This window comes from Eleginops maclovinus, chromosome 3 (genome assembly GCF_036324505.1).
Source record: "Eleginops maclovinus isolate JMC-PN-2008 ecotype Puerto Natales chromosome 3, JC_Emac_rtc_rv5, whole genome shotgun sequence".
Classification (NCBI taxonomy): domain Eukaryota; kingdom Metazoa; phylum Chordata; class Actinopteri; order Perciformes; family Eleginopidae; genus Eleginops; species Eleginops maclovinus.
The window spans coordinates 23504826-23526494 of NC_086351.1; the positions used below are offsets into that span (position 1 = coordinate 23504826).

Below are 21669 nucleotides of genomic sequence, written 5' to 3' on the forward strand. Positions count from 1 at the left end.
CCTCTATCGAGAAGTTTTTCCCAGCTCCGCTCTGAATAAATGAGCAGAATCTCACGATACCGAGCAATAAGAGAACTTAATCTAAACCAGCATTACAATGCATATGGGTACAGACACATAGGAACGGCCCCACAAATTGTCATCAACACATATTTCTTCCTGCATTCATCTGTTAATTATTTATTAAGTGACCAACTCTGACATGCAAATTTCACTACCTGCTATTGTTAAACAACGGTGATTTGAACTGCATGTATTCATCGTATGTATGTAAGTATAGACGTTTTGTGTATGGATACACGGTTTCATTTAATTTATTTTGTTGCTTGTTGTGCACTGACAGGATTGCTCTGTAATTTCGTTTTATCTGTACAATGAAAATACATCTATTACAAAAATTCCAAATCTGCCCTTAACGCAGATTTAACCAACTGAGACGGACTACATTTGCACAATCTGCTTTCTCTTTATGGCCATCAAACATTGAAATATGCTTCCAGCTGATCTTAAAACCTGCTCAGATTTCCAAACTTTCAGATTTCGTTAAGTGTACTGCTTGATATGTTAGTTTAAATGAATTGTAAAGTTATACTTATATTGACAAGTGTACTTGTATTTAAATGTATACATCCTTGTGTGGATCTGTTTTAATTGTTAGTGTGATAGGCACAAGGAAATTATCAAATGTTTGTTGATTGTAATGCACAGACAAAACTGAAACATTGACCTTAATTAAATGTATTATGTGAACATATTTCACGTAACTATATCAGGTTAGTTCTAAGCAATAATATTAAACCTATTATTTTTGTTTTAACTTAATATTACTACTTTAACTAACCTAAAACAGTTGTATGACATTTGTTGACATAATACATTTAATTTAAGTCAACGTTTCAGTTTTTCACTGTGTGTGTGTACCTACCCAGTGACTGCAGATGGAAATGAGCTATTAGCTATAATCTGGCATTTAGCAACTGTTCTCTTTTTGGGATCAATGTTTTCTATGCATGGCCTTTGTACAAGGAACTTTTTTTTAAACCTTGACTTAAATAAATGTATTATGCCAACAGATTTCACATAATTGTATCGGGTTAGTTGAAAGCAATAGCATTAAGTCTAAATTAAAAAGAAATAGGTTCAATAATAGATTATTATTGCTTTCAACTAACCCAATATTATTACGTGGCTCCTGCTGATATAATACATTTAATCAAAGTTCATGTTTCATTTTTTTCAGCGCACAATAAAGAGATAATAATACAGCTTTTCCTTGCCTCCCGCCTGAGCATCTCCTCTACCGTGTCCTTCTCCCCTCTTTCCTCCACGCTTCACTCCCTGCTTCCTCCTCCTCGTCCTCCACTCTCTACCTCCGCTCCCTACACCATCTGTCTCTGTTAGCCTTAGATGCTCATCCTCGTCCCTCATTTCTACGACTCCCCTGACTCTCTCAGACAAATAAATCCAGAAATGTATCGTCAGACAGGTGTTGTTTATAATATAACTGTTCCATGACTGAAAGAAAAAAAACGTTAAGTATTGCTAACAGCTTTGACACATTTCACGAGCTGTGTTTTAACAGTATGCAGGCTGTGAGCTGTTTGCATAAGCAGGTAACAAAGAGAATGTTCTTTTCACGGGGAGCGGCAGGGAAAACAAACAGGCGTTTCTTAGCGGTGTATCATAAATTTGCATCGTAGTAGGGTTAGTAGACAGATGTTGATGATGATGATTTCTCTGCACAGTATTGTGAAGATGGACCGAGTAATGAGTGAAAAACGTGACAGCTTTTCTGAGACATTATATCATATATGTACATACAAATGAAATCATATCATTAGGTTTTTCTAATATATTTCATTCAATATTTTTGTATAAATGTATATATTAATATTGTGTATTTATTTTTCAACACAAAGCACACCTGAGACCCCTGCACGGTATCACATATGTATGGAAGATTATAACGGCAAAATGTGGTTTTTTTTAGCTGAACAAAAGTGAATTGTTTTGAGTTCTGGGATTCATTCAGACTTTGATCTCAGAAGAAAAAAAAACTGATCTAAAAAAAGGAAGAAAATCATATGGCCCTAATAATCTTCCATACATATGAAATATCCATGAACCTATGTGACATATTTGGTATGTGAAAATGTTGTCACTAACAAAAGGCACATTGAATGTGTTCATGCAGAATCATATACATGTTGCTTTATAATGTGAATGTGCATTACATCAAATATATCACAAACACAAATGCCCATGTGTGGTATAAACATATACATATGTGAATAAGTAAACATGTTTGAAAGCAATATATAAAACCTGCGATTTCTTTTGTTTTTATACATTAAATATGATCTAATATGACACAAGAAAGGTCAACCCCACGTGTATTCCAAAACTACAAGTGTCTTTTGGACTTAATAGTTTACATGAAGTGGCTGTTTCCATAGATCTCAGTGCATTTAGAAAATGTCTCTCACAGACACACACATGAAATTGGTGTTTCCACAATATTTGAAAAAGCTTAAATATATATTATTTATATCTGTTATGTACATCATGGTAATCTGTCATGCGTATAATGCTGTGAATTGTGTTACCTTAAAAATAAGGAAGATGGGAAGTTGGTGTTAACACAGGATATATCTGATGTATGACAGCCACATGTGATCATGTGTGACTTTTGACAAAATATTATTCTACATCACATTTAGAAATGTTTGTCCTAACAAAAGCACATGTTAACTCTATCCATTCACAGGCTCGGGGTGTATCATCACAAGTAATGGATGCAAGCAATCAGGATATAAAATAAGATGTAATCAGATTAATGTCACGGTTTATTTTAATGGGGATTTCTAGCAGGATTACATGTTGCCATTCTTTTTTAAAATAAAGATCAATATATTTAGACATACTGCCTGAATTTTCTTTTTGGTTTTTATTGAGGCTACTTTTTATTTTAAACATATCTTTTTTAAATGCAGTAGGTGCACACCTGATTTATTATACACAAATACTGAGTTTGCTTTTAATTGATGTATTAAACTAAAACGTTAAATTCTAATTTTTTTACATATCTTCTACATATAATGGAATACATTTTAAAGTAATCCTCACTACCCCGTGCATTCAACACAATAAATTACCATGGGTAATTAGTTTATATTTATGAATTGATTCAAATAAAAATGACCAGTGGAATTCACTATCTCTTTGTGATATTTTGTCATCTAGTAGAATATAACTACTTCCCATCGATGCCATTTGAACAAAAACTAAAACAGGATATCAATCCATACCATCAGCTACAGTGTATTCTCTCTCTAACCATCGATAATCACTGCTGACACAACCCGGTACATATGAGGCACCCACTGTAGCTCGTTCTTATACTTGAGCAGCTGCAGGACTGCGATGATACTGATGTAATTTTGATGAAAGCGCAGAAAGCTCTGTCCACATACAGATCAATATGAGCGTGCTGCAATATCAAGGCGTACAGCACAATCACACTGCTATCTGTTTGTACAGGCACGTTAATGAAGGTGGAGTGTAAATATAACCTCTACGCTGGCGTTTAAAATACAGGAGCCAATTATATTCATATATATATGAAACGGTAGGGGGGCCACTGTTGATGGGACAGCAGGCGTTGTGCAGGCGATGTGTATAATACGTGTGTGTATCTCACATCTAACAAGCCAAGGTAGCAGCGGTGTTTTCCTTTCTTCCTATCACCATGGTAACAGCTTCAGTGGTGTTGAGCATGCCAAGGTTTTTTTGAATCCGCCCAGGTAGTTTTTCTAGGCACTCACACTGTGCAGAAGGACAGCACTCACAGTGTTGGAAGGATGAGTTTCATCTTTTCTAAAGGTGTTTTATCATTTCCTTTTCAGCTCTGCTAACTTCAGGGTTATTTATCACTCGCTGTTTTGTGTACAACTTAAGCCCCCTTCTGAAAAGAGTAGTTGAAAAGTGAAATTCCCTCTGCTGCAGGCATTTTTAGTTTGTTCTTGTTTGACGCACACATTGGTAGATTAGATGCACTTCATTGATTCTAAAATGTGAAATTGTGTTGTTAATCAATCTGTCTGCATCAATTTGTATCACAGATTAAAACGCCTTTTATTTCCAGTTTGAAACTCAGGGACATAATGTAATAGACTCTGATATTTAGACTTTAAATCTTTCCATCACATATTTACAGCACCCAAGAGCTGTGATTGGTCAGCCTGTGCTCTATGTATCTATTTCTGATGCAGTAGGGTAAACAACTTAAAGCTACTTGATGAAAGGAAGTGTAATGTCCTTTCCAGTAACACACGTCTAACAAAAACATCTACGCTGCAAGAGAATCGACTCATCCTGACCCCTGCTCTCTATCATAGTGAAGGACAAAGAAAACACAGCAACTGCATGGCAGCAATCACCTGTTCTGTAGAAAAACAAAGCTGAATACAGGGAGCCTAACTCCTTTTCTGTAAGTGTTGCCAATCTTCAAACTATACTGTCATAAATTAACAGACGGCTACTGTCTGACACAGTTGTTGAATCACAATTCCAGAAGGAACATCCTGGCAACACTATGAAGGGTGTTATTCAGAGCTGTCTGTGTTTTACCTTATGTTGCTGGCCTTTCAATACAGTACTACCAGCAGGAGTCCATATGCAGTCCATAATAAATATAAAACTGTTCAGCCCCGGCCGTGGCGCAACTGGCTGGGGCACCTGCACCGTACGCCGGCGACCCGGGTTCGATTCCTGACACGTGGTCCTTTCCGGATCCCACCCGACTCTTTCTCCCACTTTCCTGTCACTCTCCACTGTCCTATCCGATTAAAGGCAAAAAGCCCCCCCCAAAAAAAATATATATATATCAAACTGTTCGAAGTAAAACTTAAAATTGTTGACCTGAAAAGTATTTTTTTAATTGTGTTGCTAACTACATCAAAGTAGTTATCTCAGCTCTCTTTATTAACTTCTTTGCAGAAAGTTTGTCTCATTCCATAAGTTTAATTGGCAATACTTACAATTATAGGTTTGAGGTCAAACTACTGACAATTTATTTAGTGTGTTATCTCAATAGTTATCAGTAGATCAAACAGTATTTCATTGGATTTCACTGTACAATATCTGACATGTATATCTTCATCTGCACTACTTATAGACTGGTCTATCAACACAACTATTTTATTCTGATTTATCCTACTCTGTTTCATTTTACATTATTTTTTCTTATTTTTGTCTTATGTATAATATATAATATATTGCATTGTTGAAGGAGTTTGGGACCTAAGATTGTCATTGCCATAACTACACTGTAGCTATTGTGCAAAATAAAAACCCTTGAACCTTGAAACCAAGTTCTAGGGTCTCAAACGGAAATCTGCAGGGATCTTCATCTAAATGATCCCATGATTTCTCACATGTATGGCAATCTCTCTTGTTCTCAACTGGACTTTATCTTAAAAGCAAAAGTCATACAATTACTGTAGTATTAGAATTTCAGTTGCATTATTCAAACAGTGAGCGTGACACTTGGTTGTGAGTTGAATACCGGTTAATGTGGCACCGTATTATGGTCATTACAGATATATTAGCTAGCTAACGCTAACTTGCAAGACGTAAAACATAGCAGAAACGATGCGGAGGTGTTGCTGAACCACCAGGATCCTGAGATGTTTTTCTTTTGAAAGAAGAGGATGTTTTTTGGTGTGAATTATCATGTCTAAATTCGTATAACCATATAACTTTTGCTAAGCTAACAACGGACCATGTTGCTGGCTACATGTGTCCATGTTAGCATAGCAAAAGTTATATGGTGAATATCATAGCCAGGAAGATTTAATTACATAGGGTGTGTTTGTTTATGTTCTGGCAAACTTGTATACTGACGAGCTCGTGAGGCAGCTGATCCTCAACTTCTGTCCAGGAGAAATGGTTAAAGGACAAAATACGGAGTTATGGGACGATTTCAAAGCGTTAACGATCAGCTGGAGCCTGAAGTGTAAAGAGTGTATCAATAAACTCGACTTTTTTCCCTGTCGCTCAGCACCAAACATGCAGCATTAAAACTGAAGAAAATGGTTTGATACTCCAACACCCTAACTTGGGAATATTGGCTTATATCCCAAATATAGCTCGGATATGAACATGTTTTGTCTTGAACCTGTCCTCTTTTTATTCCTTTCTCTGACACAATAATGTTCCAATACATCTAAACTTAAACTCTCAATGACTCCGTATGTTCTCTTTGGTTTACAGTTGAAGATGGAGTTGTTCACAAAGCAAAAGGGCAACATAACTACAGTAGTTAAATATCTTTTTATAAAACACTAGAAACATTGGTGTTTGTTTGACCCATCCATGATGACAGTAGACCCCACCTCAGCCCCTTTATATCATTTAATTCCTCTCTTTATAGTTTGAATAATGTCTCCCTTTTACTGCCATGTTAACTAGTGGAACCACTGTTTTCCAGCGTGCAGAGCACAAAGAAGCTTTTGTGAGCCCATCAGCAGCTTGTGACCTTTCACCCTCTCTGTCAACTGTGAAAGACTCTAATTATAATAAAGCATCACTGAGCAAATTACCCATAAAGCAGCTGGAACTGTCAGCCGTACCTGTAGTTCTTTCTGGACATTCTAAAAACTCTCATCATCCATCTGAGGAACTGGAATGGATGGAGGGGCTCTAATTACTTCTCCTTTTTCTTTCGGATAAGTAGCCAGACAATAAAATAAGTGTTTCCTTTCACTGTTATGTTTCACAAAATAATAAACTGAGACCAAGACCAAGTCAGAACAGTAGCTAACAAATCGTTTGGTTTATGCAGCACTGGCACAAATCTGATTATGAGGCAGCAAAGCGTCTTCTGATCAAATCAAAAGCAAGCATTCATGCAAGTTGTTTTAATCTGGTTTGAATGAGCCAACACTGACTGAACAAGATGTAGTAATGTCTGTCATGTATGAATCACAGCTTCAAAAGATGTTTCAATGGATGGTTCTCCAGCTGCTTTAATCCCAATGTATGTATCAGCACAGGCCCAGTACATAATCTGACATATGAGCACATTTCACAGGATGAAATCATTCAGTTCATGTGTTGCTGCTGCACTGAAGTGGAATATGTACCATGGTTTCCCATCAGAGTTTATTACAGTGTTTAATAAAGTGAGCTTAATAATTGAAATTGATATATGAAAATGTTTACACGACTGTCTGTTCCCCCTAAAAGTCCTCCTAGCTGCACAGCGGATATTTCAAACTGTAAATTTCATTTGCATTATGGGTCATGTATTAAGGTTTTAAGCAAAAGAAGTAAAATATACAAATTATAATATTTAAAAAGCATTATTCTGGATCAGCGTTCTTTTGTGAAAGGTCCACTGTGAGTTACGCTGTGTGAGAAATGTGCAAAGTGGAGATAAGTGAAGACCAGGCTTAAGGATGTAACAGCATCACGTTATCAGGATTTGTTTTAAACGTTACTGTATTCCATTACAGTTCAATAAAAAAGTCTGATTACTGTTACATTTCGTAAAATAAGGGATTACAAACAGGATTACAATGTTTGTAAAAACTAAAAAGCGCATAGTGTTTGTTGTAAAGGATCAGATGTTCTCTCTCCTCTGTCAGCTGTTCTGTTCGGAGGCTGATACTTTAAGAGTGCATCTATACGCCTACTGCCTGAATCTGCTTTATGGTTTTCTCTTTCTTTGGTTCATTTGTTCCGTTTTCAATTTATTCCTGCTTTTTAAAACTGTAGTATGTGCTCATGTGTTTCACTGTTAGGCTGCTGCCTGAATATGCTTCATGAAGGGCAGGTTTTTCCTATCAATACAATCCTTTTTGATCCTATATATCTTGGTTTCTTCTTTTTCTAAACTCACATTGTTATGTTATCTTACATAATACACTTTAGTAAAACACACTTTATGATATCTATTTTCTCTTCGCATCGCATTTGCTATTGTGATAATCCAAATGTAGCAGTCAGTAAGCAGGTCACATTACTTTTATAGTTTTACTAAAATGAGTGATTACATTTTTCTTAGGAAACTAGTAATCGCAACGGAATACATTTGTGAGTAAACCCCTTTAAAAGTTGATTATTTATGAATTGAAATATCCTAAAAAAAGATGTTCCTAAATCAGCTTCAAACACAACACACTACAGGAGAGGGAAAACCCCTGAAGCCTATAGGGCCTTTTTAACGTTTTGTTTTTTTTAACCGTTTTGTTTGATTTGGAAAAAACAGCCCATATAATTATTAAAATGTTAAGTTGGAAATACATTTAAATTCATACAGTAAACCATAGCCATAATAAAGGCTGATATATGGTTCAACGTCGTTGCGGGCCCTCCTTGCGTCGTTGCGGGCCCTCCTTGCGTCGTTGCGGGCCCTCCTTGCGTCGTTGCGGGCCCTCCTTGCGGCGCTGCGTGCACCTCCCAAAAATTTTAACCTTGCATCGAGGCGACGCAGCTGTAAGGGCTGTGATTGGTCCGCTAAAATGGCAAACGTGATTTCCATCATTTCGCTTTTCCCCAGTTTTCAATTCCTACAATCCACAAAGACCGTCATTTTAAAAAAAAAAGCTAGAATGGACCAAGCAGAAGAACGTCTGGTGACGTCTGGTAAACAAATACAACACGCGACGACAATAGACGTCAAAAAAATCTTAGTCAGTCTTTACAAAAAACATTGCACCCCTACCGTTGTGGCGATGAATTGCATTGCGTCACGTAAACCGGACACAGAACTATAAATGTTCACGGCAACGACCATGCGTCTACGCGGTCGTCGACATTGAACCATAAATTGCCCTTAAGTGTGCCTTTTGTGTGATTAATAACAATAACACATTTTATTTGGACACCTTAATTAAAAAGATAGAGTGAGGGGAGCTGAGTATCTCTGAAAAGAGCTAGATTAGAGCCGCCTCCCCACCCCTGTGACTCTCCTCTCACACAAACACGCTATCTCCCTTGCTTTTGCAAATGAATTAAAAACATTGGACTTGGTGCCACTGCAGAAACAAATGATACTGCCTTATTTGAGTATATTTAAACACTTAGTGTTGTGTTATTGATTCCCGCGCATTGAGTGTGACTGTAGCAGAGAGCAAAGAAAACCAGGGCCATGATGTTACACTACTGCCAATGGGCTATATACAGTATATGCATATATTATGGTCCAATTTATGGTACAATCACTGCACTAAACTGTAGAGAAATTAATTTTAAGGACAATATATTATACACATCTTGTAATATTTTAACAATTTTTATTAACGTTTCTTGGACATATAGGTTCACCTGCTGAATTAAAAACAGAACAAATGAACCAAAGAAAGTGAAAAGCAAACTATAAAGCAGATTCAGGCAGTAGGCGTATAGATTCACTGTTAAAGTATCAGCCTACAGAAGACAACAGCTCAAAGAGGAGAGAGAACAGCTGATCCTTTACTGCAAACACTACGCTCTTTTTAGGTTTTTACTAACACTGTAATCCTGTTACAAGTAATCCGTTACTCCCAGAGCCCGAGTACAATCTGCTTTATGTCCTACATGTGCTCCACATGGGCTCTCATTGATCAAATGGCTGGGATAATTTTCACTCATGTGTTTGATAGCTCAAGCTTTTCGTTTAACTATCCTTTACTGTACTCATGTGTTTGTATCAAATAGTGATTACTGCAACTGGTCCTTTTTATTCATTATCTCTACACATCTGTCTCTTTCTAATGAATGTGATGGAAGCTCTCTGGCCCCCGTCCCACGCTAGTTTGTCCCCATGTCTCGTCCAACAACAGTTGCCCTCAATATTGACAGCCAAACGGATGTGAGACCAGAGGATGCTTTTTCAGCCAAGTGTCTCAATCATGGGGTTCACAGCCCCTCTTTCTTTCTGCCAAGTTTAGTTTTTAGTTGCCTTTATTTGGGATGTGGTAAAGACAAAACATTGTTTTGCTATGTTAGAAAATTCAACATTTGATTGATAGAATGCACAGTGGATATAAGTACAAAATAAATTCAGTTTTTTTTTTAATCAACTGTTTGCGTAGAGAAAACAGTTGACAAAAAAAAACAAGGGTTTGAACACTTCATAATGAATATGTAATTTCAGGCATATCTTTCCCTAACTACCATTGAAGATTAAAAAATATGTAATTGAAAATATGAAAGCTGGAAGAAAGCGTACCTTAACATTGTGGACTCTAGCATATTGTTTTTTAAAGTCTTAAACCTGAAGTGGGTTGTGTGAATTACATGCCAGCAAATATTATTCATTGTTCATTAGCTTCTTTAATATGTTTTGCTATACTTAGTTTTGAGTGTACCAATATTTTGTGTAAGCATTTATTTAGTTTTATTGTGTTATTATAGATTTTAAAATAGTTTAATTCTAGTTTTGCTCCTTTTCTACAAAATATTCCTCTCAATGCGTTTATATTTGTACCATTCACACAAAAGCAAATTCCTGGTATGTGTGAACCAGCTTTGGAATAAACCTGATTCTTACACAATGCAGCCAATTGCATGAGGCACGGCTACAAACATATCAGTCAACTTAACACTTTTTGATCAGTGCAAAAGCATTTAGACGTTTTGAGAAAAAATATTAAACTCACACAAAACATTTTTACTCAGCCGTTTGTGTTCCTTCTCTTAAAGGGTTGGCACCAAGAGATGAACATATACTGTACATCAGGGGTATTCAACTAGAATTCAACGAGGTCCAGTTAGAGAAAATGTCCTCAAGCAAAGGTCCTGAACATCAAAATGTCTAACTGGCGTTATGAATGAGTGTGATACTCATTAGCTGTGACCTGTATCAACGTCTGCATGTAATCAACAACTGACTGTCTCATCAAACAAACAAAGTACAATTCAAAAACAACAATATTTATTGTCTCTTGAACTATACAGATATGCAGTATAATACTGTAGATATTTGTAATGTTCCACTCGGGGTGCGTTTAAAATAAAATAGAGAAAATAAAGAAAGAAAGATTAAATAAAGTGCAGCAGCAGCTGGAGTTTCTCTTTCTCTGTGTTAACCGATTCACATCTTAACAGTTTCAGACAATTATATAGCACATCAGGCCGAACACATCATAACAATTGAACAGTTTTAAGGTTTGTCTTTCTGTCCCTCTTATATTCCACTCCCTCACTGACTGTCTTTAGTTCAGTGAGAAAACTGAGCTCTAGCCTGTCCGGCCAGGGTTTTAAATCGGGGCTGAAATGGTGTCAGGGCCATTCTCATACACATGTGAAGATGCTCATTGGCGCTCCACTCACAGCCTTCTCTCTCCGTCTCCCGCTATATTGTCTCTCCCCTCACTCTTCTCTCCATCTTCTCTCTCTGTCTCTCGCTGACTTGTCTCTTCACTCCCTCTTAGCTCCGCCTTCTCTCTCCCGCTGACTCGTCTCTCCCCTCACTCTTCTCTCCATCTTCTCTCTCCCGCTAACTCGTCTCTTCACTCCCTCTTAGCTCCGCCTTCTCTCTCCCGCTGACTCGTCTCTCCCCTCACTCTTCTCTCCGTCTTCTCTCTCCTGCTAACTCGTCTCTCCCCTCACTCTTCTCTCCGTCTTTTCTCTCCCGCTAACTCGTCTCTCCCCTCACTCTTCTCTCCGTCTTCTCTCTCCCGCTAACTCGTCTCTCCCCTCACTCTTCTCTCCGTCTTCTCTCTCCTGCTAACTCGTCTCTCCCCTCACTCTTCTCTCCGTCTTTTCTCTCCCGCTAACTCGTCTCTCCCCTCACTCTTCTCTCCGTCTTCTCTCTCCCGCTAACTCGTCTCTCCCCTCACTCTTCTCTCCGTCTTCTCTCTTCCGCTAACTCATCTCTCCCCTCACTCTTCTCTCCGTCTTCTCTCTCCCGCTAACTCGTCTCTCCCCTCACTCTTCTCTCCGTCTTCTCTCTCCCGCTAACTCTTCTCTCCGTCTTCTCTCTCCCGCTAACTCGTCTCTCCCCTCACTCTTCTCTCCGCCTTTTCTCTCCCACTAATTCGTCTCTCCCCTCACTTTTCTCTCCGTCTTATCTCTCTCTTCTTCCTGTGTTTATCTCCCTGTATCGCTCACTTGTCTCTTTCGCCCCGTGTCGGCGTCGGTTAAAATGAAATTGCACCATCAAAATGGAAATCCCTTATTAATGTATTGATTGTAGGTCTATATAGGTCTATTATAGGTGTGGGGTGTGTGTGTGTGTGTGTGTGTGTGTGTGTGTGTGCGGGGGGGGGGGGGGGGGTGCTAGCATGATTCCGTTTTTTTGCAGTTCATCTGTGAAGCTGCACTTTCGCTTCGGCATTTTGTGATCAATGCTGCTCCGCTGTCTGCTCTGCTCTCTCTGTGTGCGTGCGTGGCAGAGCCGCCCACAAGGCAGCCTCTCGGGAATTACATCACGCAACACAGTACCGTAGAATTCTGTGCAAAGCGCCAGTCAATTTAAGTACACGCTTAATGGTCCCATGAAAAACTGGAAAACCAGACGTTTTCATGAATTTATAAAACCCCTCTGGACGCTCCGGACAGGACGTAAAGGACATGTCCGGGCAAAAGAGGACGTTTGGTCACGCTAGTATAGGTCGGTGTCCGCCTGTTAGTGAACTATGCTATACATGATGGCCAGCATTTCTAACCTTATCCTTCTTAATTTTGACAGTGCCATATGAAGATTTTGTGCCTAAATCTTACCAACAAGAAACCAATTGATTATAGCTTTGGAGTCTAACTGTAGGTTCATATATTACAATGCCAAACAATGAATATAGATGTCTCTTTGTGAGGACTTATGGGAGAGAATGCTTAACATTAGCGTTGTTAGAAAGAAACTCCTTTTGGGACTTAAGCCTTTGCAAACCATTAACACAATGCACAAACACCTATATAACACACTCCAGGTAAGGGAAAATCCCCGAAAGAAGAATAGGGCCTCTAAAATCTTTAAATGTGATGCCTTTAAAAGACAAAGGCCTCTGCTGCTGGGTATCTTTTTGGGGGCTTTTATTTGTTGCAACGGATAACATGTTAAATTAGATGTACAGTTCATTGTACTGCAAAACAAACCCTGGGCTTGTTAATTCTTTTGTATTGAAGAGCAGTGGGGAGGGAGTTCCACTCTTCTCCTGCAGGGACTAATAACACATGGGTTGTTTCTATGGAAGTGCTCGCTGCTCTCTTTAAGACATTATACAGTATATTATCTGCAGCTCTAGCCATTAGCCTAAAGGTACTTCATTTCCACCGCAGCATTACGGGAGTGATTTCCCAAGTAGATAAACTGTTGATAGGCCAAGATCTCAACAGTAATTACATCATGTTTTATAGTACATAATCCCTGAGAAAATGATGAGAAGCTGGATGAAAGTGTACATCAATCAGATGTAACAAACCCAATTATTGTCAGCCCTCCCTTCCTTTCCGCGCTGCTCACAGCCATCACACATCTCCCCATGACTCAGTCCTGATATGGCAATTACAGCCGTGGAGAGTCTTCGCTAATAACTGCAATCCAATCACTTCACAGCACGCACGGAAGGAAAAAAGGCCCACGATAAATAATGACAACCCGCAATTTACTTGATATTGTTATTTTTACGCTTGCCTCCTCAATAACAGGATCATTAATGGCTTTAATTTGGCTTGCTTCTTTGAGTTTCCTCTACTGTCATGGTTCTCACAGCACATAGTCTGTGCCTACTGTTTCTAGGAGTACAGGAAGGCACATGCTGTGTTTTAACAGTGACTTACCTGTATATAATTTACATTTTATTATCCTTGTGTGAATCCATACGGTCCTGTTTTTCATTCTCATTCTGTTGCTGCTTAAACTCCTGAATTTCCCAACAGGGATTAATATACTGTAGGTACATCTTGTTTTATGTTATCTTCAGATATCTTAATTTAATGTAAGGAAATTGAGTGACAGAAAACACAAAGGCTCCCAGTCCTCCATAATACTTTGTGGTAACTGAAGTTGTTGCCTTATTTAAAATAAAATGTTAATGCATGTTGTAAGCTTTGCCCTATCCTTTGTAAAATAAAAGGGCCACTGAAGGAATAGTGTAAAATGAACATTTAGCATTAACATTATAGGTTTGAACTGGGAGATTTTTAAACTAGCTTAGCTTAACTTAACATAAAGACTGTAGGAGGCTAGCCAAGCCTGATATCCAAATTCAATAATCTATTTATTTACCGACTAAATCAACATACTGTTTCTCCTTTTTCCAAATAATTTTGAGGGAGTTACATACTAGGTCTTTTTCTCGGTGAATGACAGATGTGTTCAGAGGCTTTCCCAAAGACTTTTTTTAACTGAAGAAAGTCAGATAATGCCACGAAATTCTGTTATCTAAGGATAAAATGTTTTGGGTCAAAAGGGGTCCATAAGTATTTCCCCTGACATCCCCCAAAAGGATAACCCAACCCTGATGAGAAAAGGCTGATATATGTTGACATTTTATTCATGATATAATATAATGTAATGCTTGGTTTTGAAGGAAGTTCAAATTCTCCCATCATAGCCCGGCTCACCTGAGCAACTAGTGACTAGCAACAGACGAAACACTTAGTTTGGGTTTATAAGGAAAGTATGATCAAGAATAACTTCTGATGGTTGACTGAACACTGAACAACCAGTCCTACATTTCGGATGAAACATAACAGATGGAGCTTACATCTCAACAGATCAATATCCATGACAATTAAACAAACTGAATGATCTTGGTGAGAGCTCGGCACAAACTAGAAGGTAAAACTTGAGTTGGGTCTTCATGTTATTCTAAAGACGGGGTCTAATTCTGGTTTAAATACTTGAGGTCACTTATTTTACTTGTTTGTTTAGTATACAGCATGTATAATTATATAACTGTAGTATTTAACCTCACCTTATCACACATTGAATTGAAAACTGTGATTGTTAGTTATCGGCAACAGACCTTTGCCGAGGAGGATCAAGGGACTATGTGTAGTCATATCAATCTGAGTTAAAAAGTCAGGTCAATTTATTGTCAGCTGTGGACAATAAACATTAGTTCTCTCTATCAGAAAACACCATCAAATACTTTTATTTACTTGTTTTTTTTAAGTTTTTTTTTTATCATATTTGTGGATATTATGAAATTTGGTTCCATGATGGCTTAACTGTCCTCAGTGAAGAAAAGAAAACGAGAACAAGAGAAGGGAACGAGGATAAAGACAGAGCAGCTCGCTACACATTATCCCTTACATAACATTTCAATAAAAGGATCTCCATGGTGCCAAATGAATTATTATTATTGCAAAATTGTTATGGTGCTCACTAGAGGGAGTATTGCTATAAATATGAAAGAAAGACATATTGTACTGCTACTTTAAGGGCTGTGGTAGCAAAGTCCATAAGGCTTGGGAACTGGAAGGTCAGCGGTTCAAATCCCCGAAAGACCAAGTACTACTGAGGTGTCCCTGAGCAAGGCACCGCTCCCTACACTGCTCCCCCGGAGATACATACGGCAGCCCACTGCTATCAAATGCAGAATGTAAATTTCCCGACTGTGGGACTATTAAGGGTTCCTTCCCCTACTTCTCAAAGTTAGATTTGAATCCCTGGATTGTGGCACCACTGGTAACAGAGACAATGCCTGATAAATTGGATGGTGGGCGGTAGAGTCCTAACCATGAAGTCTTATTGGACAATCAATCAGTCAATTTTCCCTGCACGAGCCAGCTCCTATCAAATTGGTAGTCCTCCTCAGTGGTGAAGTTGACTGGCAATTTGGGAGAGCAGTGCTTTGGGGTACTTTACTTCAATTGAGTCGGAGAGCAGCATCCTAAGGAAGGGCTCTAAACAGAAAGGGCAGCCCAGGCAAAGCAGTGAAGGATTTTCAAGAGGAAAAGCTTAAAAATAATGACATCTTTGCAGAGAGTCTGTTATGGCTGAGAGCTGTTCTATGCCTCTATAATTGGACCCACATAAAGCACCATTACAATTTGATTTGGCTATAAACAGACATTTAAAGCTGCAACATTTAATTTGCACATTGTCAGCCTGAAATGGAACATAGAGGTAACTGTTTGAATATTGCAGACGTCATTAGTTGGAAATCCTGTTAGATTACAGAGGTGAACTGCTTTAATAGGTTTATGTATGTATACCAAGTAGGTCTGTGTGTTACTTCTTCACCCAAGGCCTGAAAATGAGATAAGCCCTGCACGTCCAATCACTGTTTCAGGTGGGTAGCTGGCTAAAGTTTTATATCAAAGGTCACAGAATGATGCCAACTCATTTTTTGGACAGTGGTTCCACAGCAGCTTTTCAGAAAACAAATCGATAAATTGAAAAAAATAAAATACCAGTATGGTGGAGACGACCAGGGAGCGATTGGATAAGGAATCAGAGACGTTGGTTGTCTTCCCCCTTTGATTATCCGTCATGTTCAGTCCGCTTGGAGGATCCCAGGTACCAATCTGTAAAAGAAAATACAAAATACAAATGTTTCATTTTTTAACTGGCTCCAGAGAAAATATGAGATTCAGATGAAACCGAACAATGAGCCACAGCATGGTTGTGTTTTTGCAGTCCTTTTTCTAAACAAAAAACTATCATTAGGCTGCTTTGATTTTGGCTTACCTATAATTATACCTTTTCTTTTAAACCTGTATTGGGTGTGTGGGTGTAAAATTATGTCTTTGATTAACCAATTAACTGTGTTTTTTGCACACGGTCACTACAGCGGCCCTATTCTGCTTTGTGGGGGTTTTCCCTTTCCTGTAGTGTGTTATATAGGTTTTTGTGCATGTAAATGGTCTGCAAAGTTTCCCAACATTCCCTCCAGAGGGAGTTTCTCTCCCCCTCCATTGGACTTCTTTGTTTACTTCTATAACATAATGACATTTTCTATTGGCTGGCGCTCCAACACATTTTACATGATAGGATAAGGGGTGGGACATTTCCAACACATATTTAAGTGGTTGACCAATCACAAAAGAGCCGGCCAGCTAACCAATCAGAGCAGACTGGGCTCTGGTTTCAGACAGAGGGTGAAAAGAGGTGCTGCAGCACAGGGAGTATGAGAAAAAAAAAGAGCTTTTGAAGCAAATATTGCGCCATGACATGATCATAATATGTCTTTAAATGAAATTGTGTCAGCACCTCTGCAACCCTCTGCCAATCATGATAAAATCTGCAGAGACAACCTCATTATGAGAAAATAACTACAACATTTGACTCTGCATGACATATAGATTTGGTGACATTTGTATATTCACATCTAATGCAGCCACCTTAAAACCTGCACACTTTTAACTTTGCTTTTGCTGAATGATTGACATAGGACTTGTATTGCCTGATATGATGTGCATCTTAACAGAAGCCTTTTTTATTAAAAATGTCCAAATTGGTAACACTACCCACTCAGCCAGACATGTATGATGTAGACACATACTGGCTCTCTACTCTCTTTCTATTCTGGATACACACAGAGGATAATGTGCAACACCCTGAGGAAACTGTTGACAGCCGTGTGAACCCTGAACACTGGGGGCACTATCTGCAAGACTCCAACAGGGGATAATGTTAGAGATGATCTAGGATCTGTATTGGCCCTGTGGCTTTTTGGAGGGTTTGTGGAGGACAACACTAAGGAGGGCTCAAAGAAGAAGGGGCGCATCCTGGGGAAGCAAGCCGGAAGATGATGATTGTTGGATCGTGCCTCTAGGTTTCTCTTGTCCTTCTAGCTCCACCTTCACACCCGAGCCTCCGCGTCAAAACATCCCAATGCAGCCCCTCAAACCCAACCTGAGCACAGGGATCGCAAACACTCCAACCCAAACCAGCCACACACTCCTCAGGGCTCTTTTGGTGCCCCGTACGAGGCTGGAGACGGGCTTTGTAATTGCAAATCAACTCTTTAATTCAGGCTTCATGAGGCTGGAGGGCTTCTGAAGGGTTTTTTATTAATAGAGTAAATTATTCATGAAGGTGCAGGCGCACACAGACCAGAGGTCAGGAGCTTCTGAGAGGCGAGTACCGGTGAGGATGCTGAAGTGTGAAGTGTTTGCGGCTGCATTAGAGAATATTATTTGTGTCGGCAGTGTAAGCAGGTTATCTTCCGGCTGGTAATCTCATGAATCTTAAATTCCCTGCCAAACACTGGAGATGCACTTCCTAGGAAACAATCTGAAACATAGAGGCGCCTGCCTATTCATATGACATACGCTGACACAGATACCATGACATGCTATGATGCATTATGTGTGATATTAAATGTAGGGTTTTTGGCAGATTTCAATTAATATCTTTTAAAAAGGGACAGTGTACAGCGTTTGGCCAGACACTTAACATGTAGACAGGAGGAGCCAGGGATCAAACCGCCGAAACCTGTGATCACTGGAGGACCTTCTCTACTTTCAAAAAAGTTGTAAACTCTTCACTGTGTGTTTCTGCATTTGATAAGCAATTAAACGCATAGGTCTATTAGTCTAACTGACCCTTCGATTGTAATTCAAACCTTTGCTCTTGGTTTGTGTTGCGCCCATTTGTATGTTTTTATTTTAGTTTGTGAGAACTAGATGATGCAATGGGGCACTGGGTATTTAGGTGACCTCACTTTAGGTGATTGGAACTGGGAAGAGCAACTGTTTTTGGACCGTTTAGCTGTGCATACGTTGTTTTTCTTTGTAAATAAATGGTATTGAAAGCTAAAAAAGTTGTCGTACGCCTCCAATTAGTTTGCCCAGTTAGCCAATCTCTCTGTGATATTGATTGGTAATAGCCACCACAGTCTGAAAGCCGCATAACATACTGTATCATCTGAGTAAAATAAATAAAGATATTCGAGTTCCTGGCCAGCAACACACCTTTGAATGTATTTTTTGCTCACTGGATATAATGTCTGTCGTGTTGACTGTCCCTTGCCATTTATGTTGCATGCAAAGAACTTCCAGCAGTCGATTTCCCGGGCAAATCTCTCTTCACAATGACACTGAACACGTCTTGATAAGCCAGATGCAAAAACAAGCAGGTCAATGGGGACACCAAGATGGTATATCTCACTCAATAAGATTGTCACCACCGAAACATCAATATGATTTGGCTTCTTCTGACTGTGGATTTTCCCCCTCTCCTATACAGCGTTGATGCCTTAGCATGAAATCTCTTTAAGGCCATGACAGGAGGAACAATTACTATTTCAATGCACATATAGACATGCAAGCCTTATAACAGCCATGTCTGAAATGTGTCCTATTTCATTATTGTGTCTTGACCTGATAAGCTGAGTTTGATTGAATTAACTACACTTTACTTAACGTTAGAAATGTGTCTTTAGTATACACATTAAAATTGTATTTCTATTCCACTTGTTGTAATGCAACCTATATTTTCAAAATCGGGAAATGAATGCAAGTAAAACACCCAATAAATATAGTCATGGTCATGTTTTATCCTCAATATAATTATGTTGCTCATTCCAACTCTTAGAAACTGTCAATGATTTCAGTTTCAAAACATTAGTTTGGGGATTTGGGGCTGTTGTTGTGTGCTCAAAAAAAGCTATGAAAAACTCATTTTCATAAACAAACTGCTTCTCTTTTTACAGTTAGTTTCTGCAGCTGACTTGGCAGTATGTTATTTGAGCAGAAGAGGTGTTCGTCTCATGAGGCACTCTGGGTCTCAGGAGGCAGATCCAACTGGATAAAGACAACGTCAGTCTCCAAACGTTCTTGTTAATTTAAAGTTCATATTGAAAACAATCTCTTGTTCTTCTTAAATAGATTGGAAGCCCTCACAACAAGTCAACAAGCTTGTGTTCGGAAGGTTGTAGGTGCAATCCCCATTTAGGTGTACATTTAGGTGAGGTTGTCCGTAGTGATTGTCATTCATCAAAAGTTTTTAGTTTGGTCTTTGTGACTTTAACAAACATAACACTGATATTGAAAATGTATATTATCTTGAAAATAACACAGACTATTTATTGTAATATGTGAGTCACTAGTAAAACGCAACAAATAGAGTGATGCAGTGATGACCACATTGTTTATGCCGACCCGGAAGTGAGCATTGGAAGGGTTCCCTCAACAAAATGCTAAAGGATTTCCCAATTGAATTCCAGTTTATTGCAGAAATTAAGCTCTGTGGCCATGACACTATTATAATACTTTCTTTTTTTATTTTGGGAGGGACAATCGCCACATATCACCACCACTTTATGAATTTTGAAATGTAAATTCAATCCAGTTATTTCAGGCAGAAATAAAAAGCTAACGTAATGCCATAAACAAACTTCATCACAGTCTCCTGGCTGCACATCGGCACCTCTGAGTTAAAGGCGGTCCCGTGTTGGTGTGATGATGTTTAGTAGTTTGTTGAGTCACTTGTTAGCAAGTGCCATCTTTTAAGACCTATAGACCTTCGGACATTCACCAGTGGAGCATTAACTGGCGTATTGTATGTCGTAAAAATCAATGTGAAGATCTTTTCAGCTTGTGTTAACTACGGACCTTATTTCAGACATCTGACCACAAGCAATTAAAGCAAAAAACGGTTGACTTGAAGACAAGGAAACTGGAATATGCTAAGTCTTTTCCAGGTTTAAGGACTCAATCCTCCATGGCTCCTTAACTCAATGGTTTAACTATCTATTCTGTTTGAATACCTAAATAAAGCTTAGCATTCACTGACAATAAACGGAAGTGAGTTGGCATCCAATACATACAATAGAGACTCTAGACTTTACATTTATGGACTGCAGATACTTGTACAAGTAAATGTTATTTGGGTATTTTGTGCTTCATCTGGCACAATGACATACATTTGCACATTGGTTTTACATGTCTTATCTATTCCACACATTTTCATAGCAGGTGAATTGAAAGAGTAAAAGCATGCACACATTAGAGACACACTACCTTCTCAAGCCCTTCTTCCTTCAGACTGATCACATCGAGGTCGAAGTCGGTCCTCAAGCCATTGGTCCGGTTGAAGGTTATTCTTCCGGTTAGGCCATCCCAGTGGGCCTAAAGAAAGGGGAGGGGCAGAGACAATATGAGAGGAGATGTTGATCAACCAGCAATTCTTAATCTTTCCTTTTTGGATGTTGCTGTTCAAGGCAAAGCCGACATGGAGTCAGAAAACACACTTTTTCTGTTTTCTACCTCTCACACTCTCTCCCTGGCATTAGAAGGTCTACCCACACTCTGAGGCTGAATTTGTAACAGAGGGATGGCAATACCCCAATCTTTACAGATTGTAAGGGGTGTGATAGGTTACAATGTAGCATGAAAGTGGTTCAGAGCAGGAAACGCTTTTTTCCCCCAGGTACAGCAAATCATCACAGAGATTTTCCAACTGGGAGCCGGAGACTTCATGCCCTAAAGTCAGAAGAGTGGGAGCCAAAGATCTCTTCTCTCAGTATGGTCTACAGAGCTAGAAAGCCTTTTTCATGCTACTTTGATTCATAAACCTTCATTAATCAGTGCTGCATATCACACCAAAAGAGAGTTTACTATGCCTATTACAAATTGATATATTAAATCTGTCAGCTGTTTATGAAAACGAATACTATGTAGATGTGTTTCTCTGTCATTTAATCTTTGTCACAACTGTTGGCCATTTCCTGGATCCTGGTCCCAAGAGGAGGACTCATGCAGACTTTGGTGTTCTGACATCATTGA

The 21669-nt window shown here is 38.9% G+C and overlaps 1 protein-coding gene across 1 annotated transcript in view; it reads right to left on the bottom strand.

Moving 5' to 3' along the window:
* The window catches only part of grik2 (glutamate receptor, ionotropic, kainate 2), a 249394-nt gene that overhangs the window by 67580 nt on the left and 160145 nt on the right, over nucleotides 1-21669 (bottom strand). The window contains exons 10-11 of the mRNA XM_063879961.1: nucleotides 20905-21012; nucleotides 16351-16464 (exon numbers count right to left, since the gene is read on the bottom strand). Of these exons, the coding sequence (XP_063736031.1) occupies nucleotides 16351-16464; nucleotides 20905-21012 (222 nt within the window). The remainder of the gene's footprint in view (nucleotides 1-16350; nucleotides 16465-20904; nucleotides 21013-21669) is intronic.